Source organism: Brienomyrus brachyistius, unplaced genomic scaffold, assembly GCF_023856365.1.
Source record: "Brienomyrus brachyistius isolate T26 unplaced genomic scaffold, BBRACH_0.4 scaffold35, whole genome shotgun sequence".
NCBI lineage: Eukaryota > Metazoa > Chordata > Actinopteri > Osteoglossiformes > Mormyridae > Brienomyrus > Brienomyrus brachyistius.
In genome coordinates, this window is record NW_026042310.1 from 1,166,998 (window position 1) to 1,187,444 (window position 20,447).

Here is a 20,447-nt window from a genome sequence, read left to right on the forward strand (position 1 = left end):
TACTCGGCTCTTCTCTGGTGTGTGTGTGTGTTTATAAAAAATTAAAAAAATTCTGCACTTCTCAACGGAGTTTTCAGACAGATGGTATTCATAGCTTTGGTCCTTATTGAGCTAGCATCGGAAATTCATCGCAGAGTCTCAAAGCACTTATGTAAGTCGCTCTGGCTAAGGGTGTCTGCCAAATCCTGTAAATGTAAATGTAAATGTAAATGATTGAGGCCCTAAAATTAGGGAAAGGCAAGGATGTAACCACTTACTCGGATTCAGCCTATGCAGTAGGGGCAGGGCATGTGGAATTGAGCCAGTGGATGAGAGCAGGATTCCTAACGGCAGGAAACAAGCCCATTAAGCATGAGGCCAAGATGAGGGAACTAGTGGAGGCACTACAGCTGCCTAGGACAATGGCGGTGGTCAAAGGCAAAGGCCATGAGGGATCAGGGACCATGGTGGCAAGAGGAAATCAGGCCACAGACGAGGAGGCCAAAAGGGTTGCAGGCTCTCAAACAGTGAGTGTAGAGGAGGAAATCAAGTGAGAACAGGAGCTCACGAGAGAGAGGGTAGGACAAGAGCAGGAGAAGGCATCACCAGAGGAGAAGGCAGTGCGGATGCAGAATGGAGCGCAGAAGGAACAGGGGTTATGGCAGAGCGAGGATGGAAGACCGGCGCTTCCCCCAGGAACCAGGCAGGGTGTGCTGGAGGAGGCACACGGCATAGGTCATGTAGGTACAAGACAGATTGTTAGAAAGGCTCTTGTGTCTTTAAGAAACGGCGGTGCGTGCAAAGGACTATGGGTGCACGCAGGACTAGAGCGCGGGAGAGCCGGAGAGATAGGTAGCATGTCAGCGAGCGGTAGCTTATAATTAGTTAACTTAGTTGTTCCTGAAAGTAATAAACTCCGTGGGTTATGTATGCGTCACTGATGAACGTAAGTATTGAGTTTATTGAATAAGTTGTAATTATCGCTGACGAGTGTTTTGTTATACCTTAGGAAGGTATTTACGTTGATTTCCTATCCAATCATTCCCTTTACTTCGATTATGTATTGTGTTGGTGTGTTATGGTAATGGCTTTTGTAAGCATTGTAGTAACTGGTTTTCCGTTTATCTGTTATAGAACCATACATACATCCATTCATACGTACAGGAAATAAAACTCATAACAACCTCCCTCCATCTTGTCTACCCTGCATCGTAATTGATATCCCGCAGCGAGTACTACCCTCCTGCAGCAACTCGTACAGTTTTCCCAGGGGAGTGTGGCCCCCCTTTTCCACACAGATGTTAAAAAATCTGGAGGGGTGGTGGTATCCCTTCCTGAAGGACATGGTTCAGGACTATGTCCACCAGTGTACCGCGTGTGTACTACACAACCCTAGACCAACAGTGAAACCGGACAAGGGAAAGTTTCCGGCCTGTTCTCGGCCAGGACAGGAGATAGTGAAAGATGATACAGACATGGTGACTCCAGCGCGGGGATATCGATATGTACTAATGTGTGTAGACGCATTCTCGGGATGGCTAGAAGCGTGGCCAACGCGGAAGGAGGATAGTCAATCAGTCATCAAGTTCCTGATAAACCAGTACATCCCACGACATGGGTTTCCAGACAGGGTGCGATCGGACAATGGCTCCCACTTCCCCCCGTTTGACCGATTGGCACCAAAGTTGGAGGGTCTGTCTGTGGGCCAGTGCTACATTAGCGGGTCAAATTTGGTGAGAATTGACCGAAGCCTGCCTGAGATTTAGCTGTTTGATTGAAATGGGTATGGAAATGGTGCAGGCTGGGTGTGGCTGGTGGCCATATTATACAGACAGGTCAAGTTTTTTTATGAATCATCCACAAAGGCTTGCTACCAGAATCACCTAGTTGGGGTGCAGTTGGGGCAGTTTTTAGTTGTAGCGCTCCCTATTGACGAAATGCAGCCCGCCTTATAGCGAATGCTGTATCGAAGGCTCACTGCGGCATGCTATGGAAACTGGGCTACAAAGCCGTTTCATAACCGGTGTTACGGAGATCGGATGGCAACGTTATTCATATCATGCCGAAATATAAAGAAAAGTTTCAACAAGAAGCTCCAGTCACCAGAGAAGTAAAAGCGCTGGTCTGCGACAAGACAATACAAGACAAAATGGTGATTAAAAACAGAACTCCCATTAACACTTAAATGGCTGCTGAAGAAACATTGGAACACGTAACATTACAGTAGAACTGTGCCCGACACGTCGCAAACTGCAGATGTGCGGAAAGGCTCGATAGGTAGTATTGGTACATAATACCGGCTGACATACAGGAATGAAAAAGCAGACACTCACCCTCGACCGTGGTGCTCTGTGCTATACATCCGTCCAGTAATCCGCTCTCGCTCCATGACTACGGCCGCTGCAGTTCGATCTGTGGCCACTCTGCACACCATTACCGTGGGCTGTGCATAATACCGGACGGATATGAGCTCCCGCGGCGGATGAGCGTACGCACGTACGCCCCTTCTCTCTCTCTCTCTCTCTCTCCCCCTGGAGGTGCAGTGGTTAGCGCTGTTGCCTCACACCTCTGGGACCCGGGTTCGAGTCTTCGCCTGGGTCACATGTGTGTGGAGTTTGCATGTTCTCCCCATGTCGTCGTGGGGTTTCCTCCGGGTACTAATTGGCTAATTGGAGTTGCTAAATTGCCCGTAGGTGTGCATGTGTAAGTGGAGGGTGTGTGAGTGTGCCCTGCGATGGGTTGGTGCCCCATCCTGGGTTGTTCCCTGCCTCGTGCCCATTGCTTTCGGGATAGGCTCCGGACCCCCCAACACTGAATAGGACAAGTGATTACTGAAGATCCTTAGATCAAAGCTGTTGTATTAGTATTTTTATTCTCTTCATTACTTATTAGACCAATGAGAGCGACATTTCAGCTCAGTGTCCAACTCTATGCAGCACATATCTGAAGGTGACAGTTAAGCATATGTTGCCGAGCACCAGGTTGCATCACTGAGGGCTTCACCTGGCCAACCAGCACCAGCTCCCTGACCCATCGAGCCCAGCAGCACCTGCACACGCTATGATGAAAAATAATAAATAACACACACTGCAGATCCTACTGTGTGAGACCCCCCCCAATCATGGATGAATGAACAACTTTTCTTCATTGCTTTAAATTTTCAAGAAATTCAAACCTGGCCATATTCTCGTCCAGTCTGCTGCATAAACTGCCTGAGGCAGCAGACGTAGTTGGCTGGACCTGCCTCATGACCACTTCTGTTCTTCGGCTTGCTGCCTTGTCCCTGGGGGTGCCTCTTCCCCCCGTGTTATCGTATGGCCTTTCTGAATCTGAGCTGCATCTACGTTATCAGTGTAACAAGTCATCTTAATAGTGATGCTTAATTAATAAGAAAACGATTGAAAACGTTATGTCTAACGAACAGTATTATACGTTGTCCAGAGATGTTTAATTAAGAAACTTACCTTCGATCATAAGAGATGGCAACCAAACCTGAAGAGCGAATTTAATCAGACTCTGGCGCCGTCCCAAAAGATACTTCAGCAGGGCAGCAAGATGGGGGAAGTAAAAAAAAACGCACTTTATTTTTAAAGGTCATGACTTGTCAAACCTAGTCCGCTACTACTCATGCGCATGGTTACGACTTCTGCTGACGGTTACGGTATATGTACGGCATCGTGTCACATTTCATCCTTTATTGATTTTTGTTGCCAGCAGGATGTTTGAATGCTAGAGGAGAGACGCAGAAGTTACCGTTAGAGAACGTCGACAGCGAGAGGAAAGAGAATATTTAACGGATAATGATGGAAACATTCGACTTTTAGTCCGCTTTAAAAGATTTTATTTCGCACAGGGCATTTATGCCCAATGTGCTTCAGAAAGAGCGACGTAAGATACGGCGTATGGCCGTCAATTTTACAGTCAAAGGTGACATTACTTTAATGTTTTTCTCCATGTGCTAAATGAAATAATCATTATGTATTACACCCATCTCCATGTGCTGTGGAGCTCCAGTTACTTAAACTGACCCGCTGACATTGTGTTTGATGACCTCTTATCAAAAGGGGAACTTGGTAAAAGGGGAGAGGCTTGGTAAGTGATGCAGTGCCCCCCCCCCCCTCCCCCCCCCCCCGGAGTGATGGGCACAGGAGTGGATGCCCCTTGCCCATCCCCCCTCCCCCGTCTACTGCCAGTTGTATGAAATATCCATTTCTTTGTGTGCACATAAAGTGCACATTTCCTGTTATTAAAATAGCAAATTTGGGGATTAAAGTATATAGAATGAGACAATTAACCTTAATATTTCAAAGGTCTTCACAGCATTTTTGCATTGTAATGAAATTAGTGCAGTGGTTAGCGCTGTTGCCTCACACCTCTGGGACCCAGGCTCAAGTCTCCGCCTGGGTTACATGTGTGCGGAGTTTGCATGTTCTCCCCATGTCGTCGTGGGGTTTCCCCCGGGTACTCCGGTTTCCCCCCACAGTCCAAAAACATGCTGAAGCCAATTGGAATTACTAAATTGCCATTAGGAGTGTGTGTGAGTGTGCCATGTGATGGGCTCACCCCCCATCTTGGGTTGTTCCCTGCCTTGCGCCCATAGCTTCCAAGATAGGCTCCGGACTCCCTGTGACCCAGAAGGATAAATGATTTGGAAAATAAATGGATGGATGAAATTAGCACAGGCTGCATAAACAGCATATTTTTCTATCAACAAATGTTGACCAAAAACTCTGTAAAATAAAACATTCGACTCTACTGTCACCTTCTGGTGTTACAGGGTACTGCAATGAATTAACAAATCGACACAATGGTTGGGGGCGGGACAGGGGTGCGGTGGCGTCACGGTACTCCGGTTTCTCCCCCACAGTCCAAAAACCCGCTGAGGTTCATTGCAGTTACCGATTTTTGCACTGACAACTCATTGCTGCCAGTCCCTGACTTTAAGTCTTCAATCCACATGCACTTTACATGTTGTTCACTGATTACATACTGTAAAAAAAATATTTTGGTACGTTATGTTGATGTTCTGTTGTTATGTTGATGTACACTTTATAGTTCGTCCCGTCCTGTATTGTTTGTCTAATGTACGCAAGGGACAGTGGGAAACGTAATCTCGATATCTTTATATGGCTAGTACATGTAAAGGAATTGACAAAACTCTCTGACTCTGACTTGTCTGTAGGTGTACTTGTATGAGCAAATTGTGTGTATGAGTACAAGGGCATAGCACCAAATTTTGGGGCCCCGCACACATTGAGCCCAAGCCCCCCTTTCATACCTACTCCCCCTTTCCCTCTTATTCTCCCTCAAAACCCCTCCCAAGAAAATAAAGGCATGGAGAAATACATATTATTCAATTTTTTCAATTCAATTTATTTTTATATAGCGCTTTTCACAACAAAGTTGCCCCAATGCGCTTTACAGGAGTGTGTTGCGCGCAGAACATCCTTAACAGAGATAACGGCAGAACACAGAAACAGTGAAAATGGAAAAATGAAAGAGAAAGTCAGATGACAGCGGAGGAGAGGAACCAAAAACCCCCAACGGGGAGAAAAAAAACCTCTGGGGGTCCAAGGTCAACTGGCAGCCCAACCCCCCTGGGCATGCTAACATTACTGGACGAAGGCAGAGAAGTAGCCGGATTGTTTGCTAAGAGCAAAGTGTAAACTGTGATCCGGTCCTAGTTAAAGTCCATCAGTGAGACAGTCCTCCACATAGGCCTGTGTCGGGTGGCAGGATGGAAGCTGCACCGACATCGTCATAGATCGCAGGTCACATCTGTGATGGCACCCTTCCGTAGACCCTGGTGGCAGCTCAGAAGCCTCCAGACGTGAAAATATTATGTATTTAATATGCTATATTTAGTCATTTCTGCAGTTCTGCGTACAATTGAATCTCTTTGCGTCTGACAGATTGTCTGGCTTTAGTCCTACGTCTTCTGTCAAATAATCCTCTATATTCTTCTCTCTTGGGTTATTTTCCTGCATTGTCTTTTTCACGCACCATGTATCACACGGCCGACAGTAGAGAAATGCAACCATTAACATTAACAACACAACAAGGGCTATTTACAATTGCACGTGGGGCATGGTGGGGAATGGTGGGGCATGCTGGGACATACGCCCCACCCGTGCTACACTGCCCCCTCCTCAGAGGTCGACCGTCTCGGTGACCACCACCCCCAGTCCCCACCTCAGTTCTGATACGAGTCCCGGGATCCTGCTGGCAGCCGATGACCTCCGATGACGGGGCAGGTCACTCCCTGAGCACTGGCGTGGCTAGCTGCTGGCTGGCGCCAACCCTTCTTCTGTGCCTTCAGGGCTCCTAGCACAGCTTCCAGGAGGTCCACACCCAGCGACTCCCACAGCCAGGCTGCCTTCTTCAGCGACAACCAGCGCAAGGGGTTGCTGGAGCCTTCCAGCAGTGCGGGCCCCTCCTGGCCTCGGCCCTTCTCCCTACCCTGCTTAGGAGGGTCCAGGCGTTGTGGGGCGGGCGGCCCTGCACAGCAGCTCCCACTCCAGTCGCGGCCCCGTAATGCTGCCTCAGCCTGGCATGCCTGTCAGTCGCGCTCCTGCTCCCAGCTGGCCAGAGAACCCGGTTCCACTTAAATGGCCAGGTTATCCCACCAATAGATTTCTCTTTCCAAATGGCATCGGCATATTCCGGGACGAGAATGCCGAGATTCATCGGGCTCAGAAAAGACATGGGGCTTCATGTAGCCGTGGTTGTTGCAGCAAAGCAAGCCTCATAGGAACAGCTACTCAGAATGGCTGGAGAAACGTCCAGAGATCTGTTCTGAGCAAAGTGGTGCACAAACTCCAATAGGGCTGGAAAAAATGATCAAGCCTGCAATGCTACCACATCCAGGATGAGCTCTCGGTAGTGGATGGACTGCTTTTAAAACAGGACTGGATAGTGGTGCCGACAGCGATGGGAGGTGACATGCTTACCAGGGGACATGAAGGGCCTTTGGGGGCAGAGAAGTCGAAGAGTACGTCAAGCACTCTGCAGGCCACACATGAATTATGATATTGATCAGATGGTCGGTGAATGTGCCAAACGTCAGCAATATTACTCCAAAAAGCGAAAGGAGCCGAATCATCGCAGAACTTCCTTGGAGGACCTGGGAAAAGGTCAGACCTGACATTCAGCTACAGGCCAAAGAATATTTGTTAGCCGTAGATTACCTATGAAATTACCCAGAAACGGCATTAATAACTAGCACTTCATCCGGCAGCATGATTACCCTGTAGTCACTGTTAACTGGGCATGGAGTACCTCTCGCAGTATAGTGTCTAATAACCACCGTTTACCAGCTATGGATCTCAGGCATCTGCTCCTTGTTATGAGTTTGAACACATGACCATGACTCTCTGTCCACTGGCCAATGGAAAAGTGGTTCAAACTGTCATCAAGGAGACACTGTCATCGGGAGAACCAGTCGGAAGAGCATATCTTGGAGCTGAGGGGGAAGCATCTGAAGGAAACCCAATACGATGGATGCATACGGCCTTCACGCATAGAGTCCACTCTGGGCATCTTAACATTTAGTATGTTTTCACAGCATATTTCACGGTGAGCTGGACTTTTCTCCAGCGACTTTTCTCCCACACCTCTGCAAAACGACTTTTATCTCCAATTGCTTCAGCCGATATGGATAACGATACTTGAATATTCACAGTTCTTGAATGTTACTCTTAGCCAGCACATTTAAATTTGATATGTTGGTCACTCTGGCCCATGGAAGACAATTAATTACTCTCTATGCTCACGTAAATTGGAATCACCGATTACTACAGCTTTTTCACTGGGCCTCTCAGTGGGTGTTTCACTCAATGGGAAGAATGTTTTTTGGGAACGCAAATCGTGGAATGATGCCCAGGGGAATAGCTAGGCATTCTGTGCCCCCTTTATATTACACAATTTTATAATTTTATGTATTCAAGGGCCCCTGTAAAGTGCTGGGGTCCCTGAATCTGTCAGGGTGTCCATGCCGCTCCCACGGCCCTGATGATGCCGACGTACATTTGCATTATTTTTATTATGACTGCACTGCCCTGTCGTCACACGTTCACCTTGATGCGAAGTGTCTGCTGCTCTATATCGTCATACTGCGTCATACTGTCTAGACATATCGAGCTGTTCGAAATTTTAAAAAGTAACACTGTTCCGGCATTTTGAAATCTTGGCAATTAAATTCGGCGAGTGAGGTGGCGTGTCCTGGCTAATTTTGTCATAACGATCTCCATACACCTCAGCATGCCATAGCACTGCAACAGTTCAATAAATACAAAATTCTCAATTTAAGTTCTATGCAGTCGAACATGTACTTTTAACAGAGTGACCAGAAAGTATAAAGTGTAAAGTTAGTGTTGACAGTTTTAAGCAGCTGTATTGTATTAGTGGTATTGTACGTATTAAACACAGAATATATATTTCACAGTTTTTTATAAAACTTTTTTTTTATAAATATGTATTATTGCACATTGTAAACAGAATCTGCAAAGTAGTCTGAGAGCACTGGGGTAAAAACTGTTCCTGGCTGTGTGTGTGCGGATTGACTGAAGGCAGGAAAGAGAAAAGTGGCAGTCCTGGATTGCTGGGAGTGGTGTGCCGATGATCTTGCCAGCCATTTCCGTCACTTTTTGTAGTGCACATACTCAGGACAAGTGACTGGGATTTAGACTGATCAATCAGAAACTGACAAATCAGATCATAACCCCAGGTTCATGTGGATACTTACAGCTGGAATCCGGCCCCAAAAGATACCAGAGTAGAGATCTGGTTCAGGACAGTACAACATAAATTGCCATGAACTAGAATGGAATATAAAATGTTTATTTTTATTTATATATATATATATATATATATATATATATATATATATATATATATATATATATATATATATTAAGAAACACCCTGGCTAACTTTGTCATATATATTATATTTTATACTATAGGAGAAAATATTGCACAGCGGGTAACAGATACCTAAAGAAAAAGCAACAACTATAGCTTAATGCAGGATAAAAAAAAAAGTCATAAAATTACATTTACAGTGCTGTGCAAAAGTCTCAGGCAGTGAAATTAACAGTTAAAACAAAACAAAAAGCTATATGTAACAACGAAGAAATAGAAAACCCTTCTGTTCCCCAAAAAGTTCCTAATGTACCTTCCGACGGCTGCATTAACACCTCCTCAGGGTCACCCCAGCCATTCATGTGTTAAGTTTCAGCACCAGCTCAATTAACATAACATGCAAATGAACTGCATGCTCAGGTAATACTGTATTTATTGTCATGTTGGCATCACTGTCATACCTGTATATCTGCATATCAGTCGCTGAGTGCCTTTAAGAGGTCATAAAGCCATTATCCTTCCCATGTAGTACCTGTGCTTTAACATAATTAAATGGCTTTCAATTGACAAACAGAACTTCATTAGCACTAGTTGCCCTTATAGCAATGAGAGTGCAGACAGTTGCCCTGATAGCATTAGGGAAAATGGAAATCACAGCACGCAATTTTTAAGTTTGCCTGTTCTCTCAACGTGTAGGGAAACACGATGTAGCGCCATGCCAGTTTGGTTACGCCATCCAGCACAGAAGGCACGACGGAGCTGAAGGTTGGGAAGGATATCCCAATCTTTGTTTATAGCAGTTGAAAAGCACAAAGTCCCTAAGTTGACATGACCCTGGTTACTAGCAGGTCCCAAACCATCACCAAACTGAGCTGGTTGCATAACCACCAGCTGATAGGTTGAAATGCACAGGGACAAGAAAGAACCGGTGAGCTGTGTCGATATGCACGGATTATCTGAAGGAGAAAGGATATATTATATATATTGTTCATTATTAGCAGTATCTCACATCGCGATGTATTGATACCGTCTTGATAACCTGGAGCACCAAAATTTCCAACCTCCGACTTCAAAAGGTACAGTACAACAGCTGAACAGCTGCAAGTGAATAACATATCCACTAGCGTTGGATGATAAATGAAGGCAATTCTCATAGATACACTACAAAACACTAAGAAATTTTCAAATAAATACATTTACATTCAACTAATAAGGCTCATGGTAAAATAAAGTGCAATCTCAAAATAAGCAAGACGTTAATGTAAACAGAAGGTTAAAAGGAGAAGATACTAACGTATGAGAAAAACCCCATATACAGGTCCTTCTCAAAAAATTAGCATATTGTGAAAAAGTTCATTATTTTCTGTAATGTACTGATAAACATTAGTGATAAACACTTTCATATATTTTAGATTCAATACACACAACTGAAGTAGTTCAAGCATTTTATTGTTTTAATATTGATGATTTTGGCATACAGCTCATGAAAATTAGCATATTTCATCCGTCCAATAAAACAAAAGTGGTTTTAATACCAAACAAGTCAACCTTCAAATAATTATGTTCAGTTATGCACTCAATACTTGGTCGGGAATCCTTTTGCAGAAATGACTGCTTCAATGTGGCGTGGCATGGAGGCAATCAGCCTGTGGCACTGCTGAGGTGTTATGGAGACACAGGATGCTTCGATAGCGGCCTTAAGCTCATCCAGAGTGTTGGGTCTTGCGTCTCTCAACTTTCTCTTCACAATATCCCACAGATTCTCTATGGGGTTCAGGTCAGGAGAGTTGGCAGGCCAATTGAGCACAGTAATACCATGGTCAGTAAACCATTTACTTTTGGCACTGTGAGCAGGTGCCAGGTTGTGCTGAAAAATGAAATCTTCATCTCCATAAAGCTTTTCAGCAGATGGAAGCATGAAGTGCTCCAAAATCTCCTGATAGCTAGCTGCATTGACCCTGCCCTTGACAAAACACAGTGGACCAACACCAGCAGCTGACATGGCACCCCAGACCATCACTGACTGTGGGTACTTGACACTGGACTTCAGGCATTTTGGCATTTCCCTCTCCCCAGTCTTCCTCCAGACTCTGGCACCTTGATTTCCGAATGACATGCAAAATTTGCTTTCATCCGAAAAAACTTTGGACCACTGAGCAACATTCCAGGGCTACTTCTCTGTAGCCCAGGTCAGGCGCTTCTGTCATTCGGAAATCAAAATGAGGTCAGAGACTCATTCAAGTTTTCAGCAGGTGTCGGATCGGCCTGCAGTTCATTCCTTTGTCGGTTCATCAGTCTAATGCATAGACTCTTATTGCTGTGATTGATAACAGCAGAACAGTATGTTTTATTGAGGGCTCACTTGAAGGGGTCCCTGAAGAAGTCCCTGCAGAACGAAGAAAAATAATTGTCAATACATTTCCATATGGACATAACACCTTCAATCTCAGGTCTGTCTCAGGTCTTGGTGAAACATCCAGTAGAGTCACATCACTGAGCAAACAGCCCAAATTAGAGCAGCTGCCCAACTGACCCTTTACTGTTAAAGGCCTTCCTCAATGGTACGACAGCAGGCCACCATGCCACTCAGATCCACACCCTAAGCCACCCCACCCTCTGTCCCCTTAACACCTAATAAAACACAGTACTAAACATTCTCTATAATGGCTAATAACACAGGAGGCCCACAGTCTGGTGACTGTCTCTGCTGTAAACTGCAGGTACTTGGCGGCTCTGCACAGCCAGCATGACACTGACATCTTCACCCTCAGCCTGCAAAGAGCCGCTCGCTCTACACAGCCCTGTGTCCCCTCTGATCCCGCGTTAGTCATTAAACAACTGGCATCACTCATAACTGAAGGATCAGAGAATGTAGGATTCACTCTGGGGCAGAAGCATGTTTATCACACAGGGTATAAACTCACCTGGAGGGTTTTCACCAGGAACTTCTTTGCCTTTGTCTTCATACGGCTTGCAAACAAGATTCCCTGTGGAGGGAAAAGAAACAAAATTAGCTGAATGCTAGAATGGGTCACTCTCAGGAGCTCAATTCAAGCATGGTACCGCGATAGGATGCCACCTGTGTAATAAGTCCATTCGTGAAATTTCCTCGCTACTAAATATTCCACAGTCAACTGTTAGTGGTATTATAACAAAGTGGAAGCAACTGGCAACAACAGCATCTCAGTCATGAAGTGGTAGGTCATGTAAAATCACAGAGCAGGGGCAACACATCTACAGTGTAATATAATTCAGGCCTGTCCAATATAGATCAGGCCTGTCAGACAGACAGGAGGCCTATTAATGGCTGCATCATGTCCACAGCATGAGAACTGCCTCAATTACAGAGTAAAACAGAGTAAAGTAAACCTGCACAGACCTTCAGGTGGGGTCTCTGCAGCCCGTCGCTTCTGGCCTCCTACAGACACACAGGAACACAAACAGCAGAGTCAGTCTGAGTCTCAGAGCTACAGCAGTGTGTGTGAGACACAAGATGACCAGGGGGCCTGGGAGGAGAGAGGAGCTGCAGAGGGGGGTCCCTACTGCTCTCATCTTCTGGGTGAGGGCTCTGCTCAAGCAGGGCAGGGAGGCAGGCTGAGCTGGAGGAGGCTTTGCCCCACAGGGACGAGGTCTCCTGAGGTCTGAGGTGGCCGGTCAGAGGGTTTACTTACCTCCAACAAAAAGGCGAATCCTCTGTGTTACTGCACCATTGATCAGGCACTTATACCCCCCCGCATCCTGGATCCGGACATCATTAATGACCAAACCGAAGTTGTTCTGTTGGATGGATTGAAGCTGAGTCCGATGCACGAAGTCAGGGTGCTGACACAAAGTCCTATTGTTAAATGAACAGACAGCCCGGCTTCCATAAATCCACAGCACCTCCACTTGACTGGTGTCATTAACTGCAGGTCCATCGCAGGGCAGTGTGACAGTCGCTCCAGGAGAAACAGCTACAATTGATTAACATACAGAACAAAGTTATTAAAATATCAGTATTATAATTATCCATAATTCCAGCCATCCACACTGATTGGCCCATTCATTATTCCTGGGGTCTTTGTCCTAATTACGTATCACAGCTTAAATTCAGCACAATCAGTATCATCACACAGAGCAGCTACAGCGTAACCAGGCAGCTAAGTTACAGGAACACAGTGAGAGACCCGACTGCCCCCTATAATGGGGGGGATTTTACAGGCGACACTCATGTCAGACACTCACACCATCATATAATTCATAAAACAGATCAGAATTAACATATACAGCTAATTAACCCACAGAGTCAGTGTGAGGCATCTACTCACATAAGTCAGTGCCGAAGGCAGCAGGGAGATGCTGTATAAGGCAGAGGAGCAGAAGTCTGACCACCCACCTGCAGCCAGAGAAGATCGAGATGATAGAGGTCAGGACTGACACGTATAAAGGACATTAACAATATTAAAAACTGAGATTCCCTGTCTGCAGTCTTCATCCTCAGGGTCTGACCTCTAACATTTAAACATTAAAAAAAAATCTCATCTTGATCATCCGCATTAATGTGTATTTATAACCCAAGTTAATATCAAGTCTTCATCACTGACTTCTTTATATAAATCTGTTCTTAGAAACTACTGAAACACTGACAGCTATGGTACATCGTTTAACATGTCAGTATTTGTTATAAATCAAGATATAGGAAACTGTCTGATGGATCAATATGGGCTGATATTGCTGACTGACATGTGAACTTTATAAATAGTGAACGTTAGCAGCACCAGAGCTGAGTACAGAACTACTACAATAACAGAAGATTACACTGGCTTTTTGCATAGTAGAGGATGAGGGATTTTATTGGCTCATTCACCAGCCTCAAGAAATGAGGAACACGATGCCCCCACCTCCCCAGGATCGATCACCTGGTCTGATACCAGACAAAATTCATGTCCCATGTTGGTTCAAAATGGGACGATTCTGTAAAAGTTGCCGACGGGTAGTTCAGTGGGTTAAGCCTCTGTTGCTTATACACATTTTGTACTCAGTATTCACATTTTGTTAATCAGTCAATAAACTTGTCATGTATGCTTTGGTACCAAGTCTGCATCATGATTAGAAGTTTAAATTACAGTTTGAACACCAACGATCTTCAATGCCAAACAGAATGACGCCTAATGCCAAAACATGCAAGGCACTGTACCTACACATAGATTATGAACCAGACCTTGCTGATGTCGCAGCGCTGGGCTCAGAGTTCAGGGGAACCACCCCTTAAAACACCGACTACGCCACCCTGGGAATTGCACCCAGGGAAATAGTTCCTAAGCTAAATGAAACTCCAAGAGAAAGGTACTCAGGTCCGTTATACACGGCAGCAAGAGACGTGACTCCACTTAATTTATTTTTAATAAAAGATTGTAACAATAAAACACCACCCACACGACAAAATAAAACCTCTGGGCGGGCCCACACAGAGTAGGAGGTTAAACAATGAAGCAGCAGATGGCATCCTGAAACAGAAACACTACAACTCCCATGCATACACACACACCAACGCCCCGTTACTACACACAATACAACAGGCCACCACAAGGTTCCCTTCCTCCCTAATGGCATCCCAACCCCAAAGAATCTTAAAAAAAACACACAACATAATAAAACCCCTTATTCTAAACAATTAATCCTGACAGAAAAACAAGGAATGACCATCGGCCAATCCCACATTCATACAGCAGAGGAAAAGGAGAAAAGAGAAGAAAAGAAGAGAAGAAGAAAAAGCAGCAGCAACTGCAGGACAGGCAATCCAGACCGCAGCTGTAAGAGCAGGCAGAGCAGCAACACACTAGAATTAACACTAGAATTTGTTAATGGCGTATTGTGATCGTGGAGGGAGCCGGATAAGCTCCCTCCACGTTGCCTGCAGAGGATGGCGCCAGGCAAAACAAGTTAATTAAAACCCACAATCACTAACCAAAATCGAACTTACGGGCGATTTTACACCAGCCCCACCATTTACCCGCAGCAACGCGCACCCACCGGTTGAATACAAGTGAGCTGAAACAGAATGGAAAAAAACATACCCGCCGCCACCTACCAAACAGTCACCTCCATTAAATCCGTCGTATGCAGATCTACAAAATAAATAAATTCAAACAGCCACAAAGGTGACTGACAACAGCAAGGAGAAACGCAAACCGCCCCCCCCGCATACCTTTACCACCACAACGCCAGGTAACCGTAATAACCTTGCCAGCGTTCGACCCCCACCCAGCCACTGTCATTTTTATAGGGCGCTACCACGAATTACGATACAAATGTCAAAGTGGACATTCAAATTTAATATAATTAAAAAATTCGACTCAACATGTGTATGATCGGGAAACTCTCAAACTACCGTAATCCGGAGAAAACATCGCTGGACGCGGAGGTCATGGCGATCCTACGGAGAAGGGTCTAGCTGCAGACGACTGTGGAGCTCCACAGGAAAAATGTGATCTTTAATAATGCAAAGTGGGGCTACTCTTTACGACGTAAAGTGGAGCTCCACAGGAAACACGCGATCTCCTACTCTGTTACAGTAGAACGTCAGTTGTAAAATTCTGGCGAATAAACACATGCTTTTGTTCATTATAGAAAAGTTTATACATGTGTATATGTATGTCACGATCGGTGGTTGCGATCGTAGGTGAAGCAGGTGATCGCACGGGCAGGCGAGTGGGCCGGAAGCAGGCAGGCAGGCGGAATACGGGGAAAAACGGGGATTTATTGACGGGCAGGACCAAAGGGGGTAAAACGCAGGCACTGACATCAACAAACATCAGTAACATCAATGACGGACAATGAACTAAGGCAAGACATGGACTGAAATAGACAGGACTGGGCGAATATAATCGGACACAGCTGGGCAAGATCAGGGAAGCATAATCAGGGGGCGTGGCACACACGAGGATCGGACAAGCCGGGCGTATATATACATATAAAGTCATAAGATATCTTAAGTGTTATAAACATACACTAATGTATATATAAAACAATATTATATAATATATATACACATAAATAAATAATATATATATATATATATATATATATATATATATATATATATATATATATATATATATATATATATATCTGGTCTGATCTAGTATGTGTTTATATATGTCATAAGATATCTTAACTGTTATAAACATACACATATATATAGAAAATAATATATATATATATATATATTATATACACACATACATACACTAGTTGTATAAATGATGATTGACATGTAATAATTATATTTAATCAACTGTTAAATTTATTTAGAAGGCAACAACAAACAGGATGAAATAAAAAAATAATAATCAACACACTCATGTGCCAGTAATTTAATCATTCTTATAACAGACAGCATTAATCCGAAGGCCCCGCTGGTCAACACAGGCCTGTAAAAATAATTCCATGTCCTCTTGGACCTGAAAACCAAAGAGGAATGGCTCCTTGGATTCTATGTTGTCTCCATCCAGCACATCCCTTCTGCTGGTTTCTGTCAGAAGCATAGGAAGAAACATTATTATAACACTTTTTCAGAAGTAAAACAATTTACTGCTAAAAGTAAGGTTTAAAGTGTGCACTGACCAGGCTAAGTTCCACAGATTTGCGCTTTCTTAGTCTGAATACAGGTGCATGTTCACCTCTCAGCACAGCCTCTGATTCCTTTGTCCAGTGTGCAAATACCTTCCCATAACTTATAATGGAGAAATACTGATATTAATAATGTGTCTTTAATTTCATTTTTCAGTCAAACTTAACAGATACACACACACTGACCTTCGGAGATCGAAGTTTTCCATTAGCAGCAGGCACCACCATTTCCGCAATTTCGGCATGTCTAACTATTAAAAATCAATTTAGTGTCATTTAGTGACTTCTTTGCACACATACTTTATTGCTCTATAAAAAGAGCTACTTACTATGGTGTAATCAAAGGGAGCATCCAGCACCACATATAAAGCAGACTGTCAATTAAAAAATAAATGTCAATGTTCATGACTTATTCTCAAAAGTATCTTGACAGTCCAAAAATTTCTTAATGACGAATCTTACCATCAACATGTAGATGCCACAGTCAACCTCAAAGTCTTGGCTTGGAAACCCCTTTATTATCACAATGGGATAAAACACTCTTTAATCACATTTCATCAATATACCTGTATTAGAAAATCTCTATATAATCACACACATGATCACATACCTCCAACTCAAAGCCATTCATTTCAGACCACTCCCCTGGACTGATATTCTCTGCAATCTTCCTGTTATTTTAAGATATAACATACAGAAATTACTGCTAGTACAAATAAAGTATTAATTGTTAACAACTGTTAACTGTTAATGCTGCAACAGCATGCTCTTTATAAACAGGCTTAAAAACACAGCCTGTACACAATTAGCAAAATGTGAAAGGGTCAGTCCGTCCCAATTCAACCAATGTTCAGAAAAGTTCCATGCGCATCATTCCTGATTTTGATGAAAACTTGGTATTTTGATCCTTATAGAGAACACTGAAAATTCCCCCATAAAAATTCAGATGCAGTCCAAAGTGAACCAAAAACTGATTTTTGCAAGTCCATAGCTTTGAAGTGCTTCCCGTGAGCTTAATTTTAATGCCAGATTCTGAAAGAGCAGGGAAAAGTATACCAGGAGAGCAATTTTCAGCTCTCTAGCATGCTTAGAAGCGAACATATGGTCTCTTGAAAACCCTTACAAATTATATGCGTGATTCGCGAGTGCAAAAAAGGGGCGTGGCACCCAAATTTGAAAGGGCCATAACTTTGGACTGCATCAGAATTTTTCAATAAAACTTGGGGAATTTTCAGTGTTCTCTATAAGGATCAAAATACCAAGTTTTCATCAAAATCAGGAATGATGCCCATGGAGCCCCTGGTTGATTTGGCATGGACTGACCCGAAAGTACATTCATATGCTTAGTCTTGATCAACCTCTACAGAAGTTCTGTAATTTCTGTTTCATCATATTTTAACATTTACAGCATTTAGCTGACACATTTATTCAGACTGAACTGCACTGCCCAATTATAACGACAATTTAATGACATAATTTGGTAACTATATCGGATAAACCAATTCTACTGTCAGAACTCATCTTCTAGGTATTTTAATACTATTATTTAAATATCTGATTTAACATCTGATGTATCACCTTTTAATCAAAAAGCTGTACTCCACAGTTTATTCACTGAATAAACTGAAGACATGCTGAACACAAAATAGATCAGAACGTGATCTAAAATGTACTTAACCTGGAACACTGAACAGGTTCCTGCACACTAACATAAACAGAAAATTGACCTCAAGAGTGACACATATTGGTGGCCACCAAATCCTGTCCTTTTCTTAGCACATCATGAGTCGAGAAAGAACATTTCTTTTATACCTGGCTTCATCACCTAAGAGACAGTTACTCAAGGTGTTAAGCAATGCCATTGCAATAACAGTCAGTCAATGATTCACAGTAGTTGCCTCCATAGCACGTTTTCAGCACCGTTTTGTAAGCTTTTCGGGACCTATACACCAACCTTGCCCGACTTTGGTCAGCTGGATGTAGTCAGATTTTTAATTCGAGATAACTCGGCAGGGCGGCATGGTGGTGTACTGGTTAGCACTGTTGCCTCACACCTCTGGGACCCGGGTTTCCGGAGTCTCTGCCTGGATTACATGTAGTGGTGCAACGGATCACAAAACTAACGGTTCGGATCATATCACGGATTTTGAGTCACGGATCGGATCAATTTTCGGATCAGCAAAAAGGGGAGGAGTCAAATGTAATTTGCTTCTCATTTATTACAAGAACAGTATGGCAAGGAACTTTTGGTTTTATCAAAAATAACTAAAATAAATTACAAAAATAAAACCAAGAAATAACTGAAAAAGCTGAATAAATACAATTTTTAAATAAAATTCTCAATACTTGAATACTTCAATGCAACAATTGAAAAACAACCTGAGAACTGAAAACAGGCCAAACCTTATAATGACAAATTTTTTTTCAAAAAGATGAGGATGTCTACATTCTCTGGGGAGAGAGTAGACCTCTTAGCTGTCACTATGTCACCTGCTGTGGAGAATACCCTCTCACTAGGAACTGAAGTGCCAGGCACAGCAAGGTAGTGTCTTGCCATTTTTGCAATGTGAGGGTATTTACACTCATTGTGTTTCCACCACGCCAGCGGATTACCACCATCCACTGGCAAACTGCTTGCTGCCCTGTATGATGCTACCTCCTCTTTGATTGTGTTGTAAAAAGTTTTCTCTGTGTCTGACTCTTTCACAAATGTATCCCCAAAAAGCTCTTCTATGGCAGACTTCTTTTGTGGAGGAGATGCATTTGGCCCTGTGTCTTCTTCAGAGGGTGTTGGCTCTGTGGCTTGACCCTGCAGAAAAAATTACTGAGTTATTTAACTATATTTCTTGTTATATATTTCATAGGCAATCAATAACATATGCTGGTAATTTTCAAAATTAAGATCAAATATTCACATAAATAATAGTTAAAATATTTTATAACTTAATTATATTAATATTAAATAATATGAATAACTGTATTATTTTTTACCTCTTCAGTAGCCACAATCTCAGTTGTGAGATCAGTGTATGTCTTCTCGCGTAGGGCTGGTTCTATGTGAGTCAGGGACTTGAACCTTGGATCAAGTGCAGTAGATCTGTGAAGATAATCTTGTATTTCATGGGGGTTGGTGTATCTGGAAATCAGGTCCCCTCTTATGGCAGCCTTAACATCTCTGGTAATGCTGGTGTCTTCCTCATTTGCACACATGGATTGTATAATTCTGGTTTTCAGAGGTAGGATCATGAACACAGATGGTGCATTTTCAGTACTCAATAGGGTTGTGACTGTTTTGAGAGGTTTGAGGAGCTGAAGGACCTCCTCTGCTACTTTCACATCATCATCAGACAAGGTGACAATGTCTCTGATATTTTTTTTCAGTGTCTTTTCTGTCAGTGCAGAGTATACTGCTGCCTGCTGCTCAAGATAGCGCTCCAACATGTCATATGTGGAATTCCATCTTGTAGTGACGTCGTGTATGAGCTTGTGGGCTGGTAGCTGTAGCATTTCTTGCTTTGTTTTAAGGACATGAGCTGCTGTTGTACTTCTGTGGAAAAAAGAAACCACCTTCCTAATCCTCCCAAGAAGGCGATCCATCTGGTTAACTGAGATTCCTCTTTGGCATGCTAAATTTATCACATGTGCAAAGCAAGATATCTGTGGCCCTAGTCCAGCTTCTGTCACTGCATTTACTTGGTTTCTGGCATTATCTGTGGTGACTGGGATATTGCTACATGCATTGTGTCTCTTTAACTTCCACTCAGCTACTGCTTCTATCAGGATTTGCGCTAGATTAGTGCTTGTGTGAGTCTCATAGAGGGGGCGTGTCTGTAGCACCGGACTTTGCATCTCCCATCCCGCTGTTATATAATGGGCAGTCACAGTTACGTAGCTTTCGGTAGCCCTTGATGTCCACCCGTCTGTGGTGATCGAAATAGAGGATGCATCTGATAAGTCTGCGACGATTTTGCTTTTTTCCTGTTCGTAAAGTTCAGG

The 20,447-nt window shown here is 43.6% G+C and overlaps 1 protein-coding gene and 1 long non-coding RNA gene across 5 annotated transcripts in view; both read right to left on the bottom strand.

Moving 5' to 3' along the window:
• The window catches only part of LOC125721830 (uncharacterized), a 62,265-nt gene extending 46,755 nt beyond the window's left edge, over nt 1–15,510 (bottom strand). Inside the window, exons 1-6 of one of the 4 annotated variants that reach the window (XM_048997953.1) lie at nt 15,211–15,508; nt 13,148–13,215; nt 12,512–12,793; nt 12,220–12,258; nt 11,765–11,827; nt 10,282–11,226 (exon numbers count right to left, since the gene is read on the bottom strand). In XM_048997953.1, coding sequence (XP_048853910.1) covers nt 11,132–11,226; nt 11,765–11,827; nt 12,220–12,258; nt 12,512–12,793; nt 13,148–13,215; nt 15,211–15,248 — 585 coding nt within the window. In that variant the 5' untranslated portion in view covers nt 15,249–15,508 and the 3' untranslated portion in view covers nt 10,282–11,131. Of the gene's footprint in view, nt 1–10,281; nt 11,227–11,764; nt 11,828–12,219; nt 12,259–12,511; nt 12,794–13,147; nt 13,216–15,210 lie in introns of those variants that run through there. The other 3 variants (XM_048997952.1, XM_048997949.1, XM_048997948.1) reach the window with 3 other exon arrangements.
• A 670-nt stretch (nt 15,511–16,180) lies between these two features.
• On the bottom strand, nt 16,181–17,366 carry LOC125721809 (uncharacterized). Its single transcript, XR_007385973.1, has 5 exons — nt 17,062–17,366; nt 16,914–16,964; nt 16,638–16,702; nt 16,446–16,554; nt 16,181–16,353 (listed from the first exon to the last, which is right to left on the bottom strand). It is a non-coding gene; the product is annotated as an uncharacterized LOC125721809 (long non-coding RNA).
• Between the last annotated feature and the right edge of the window lie 3,081 nt (nt 17,367–20,447).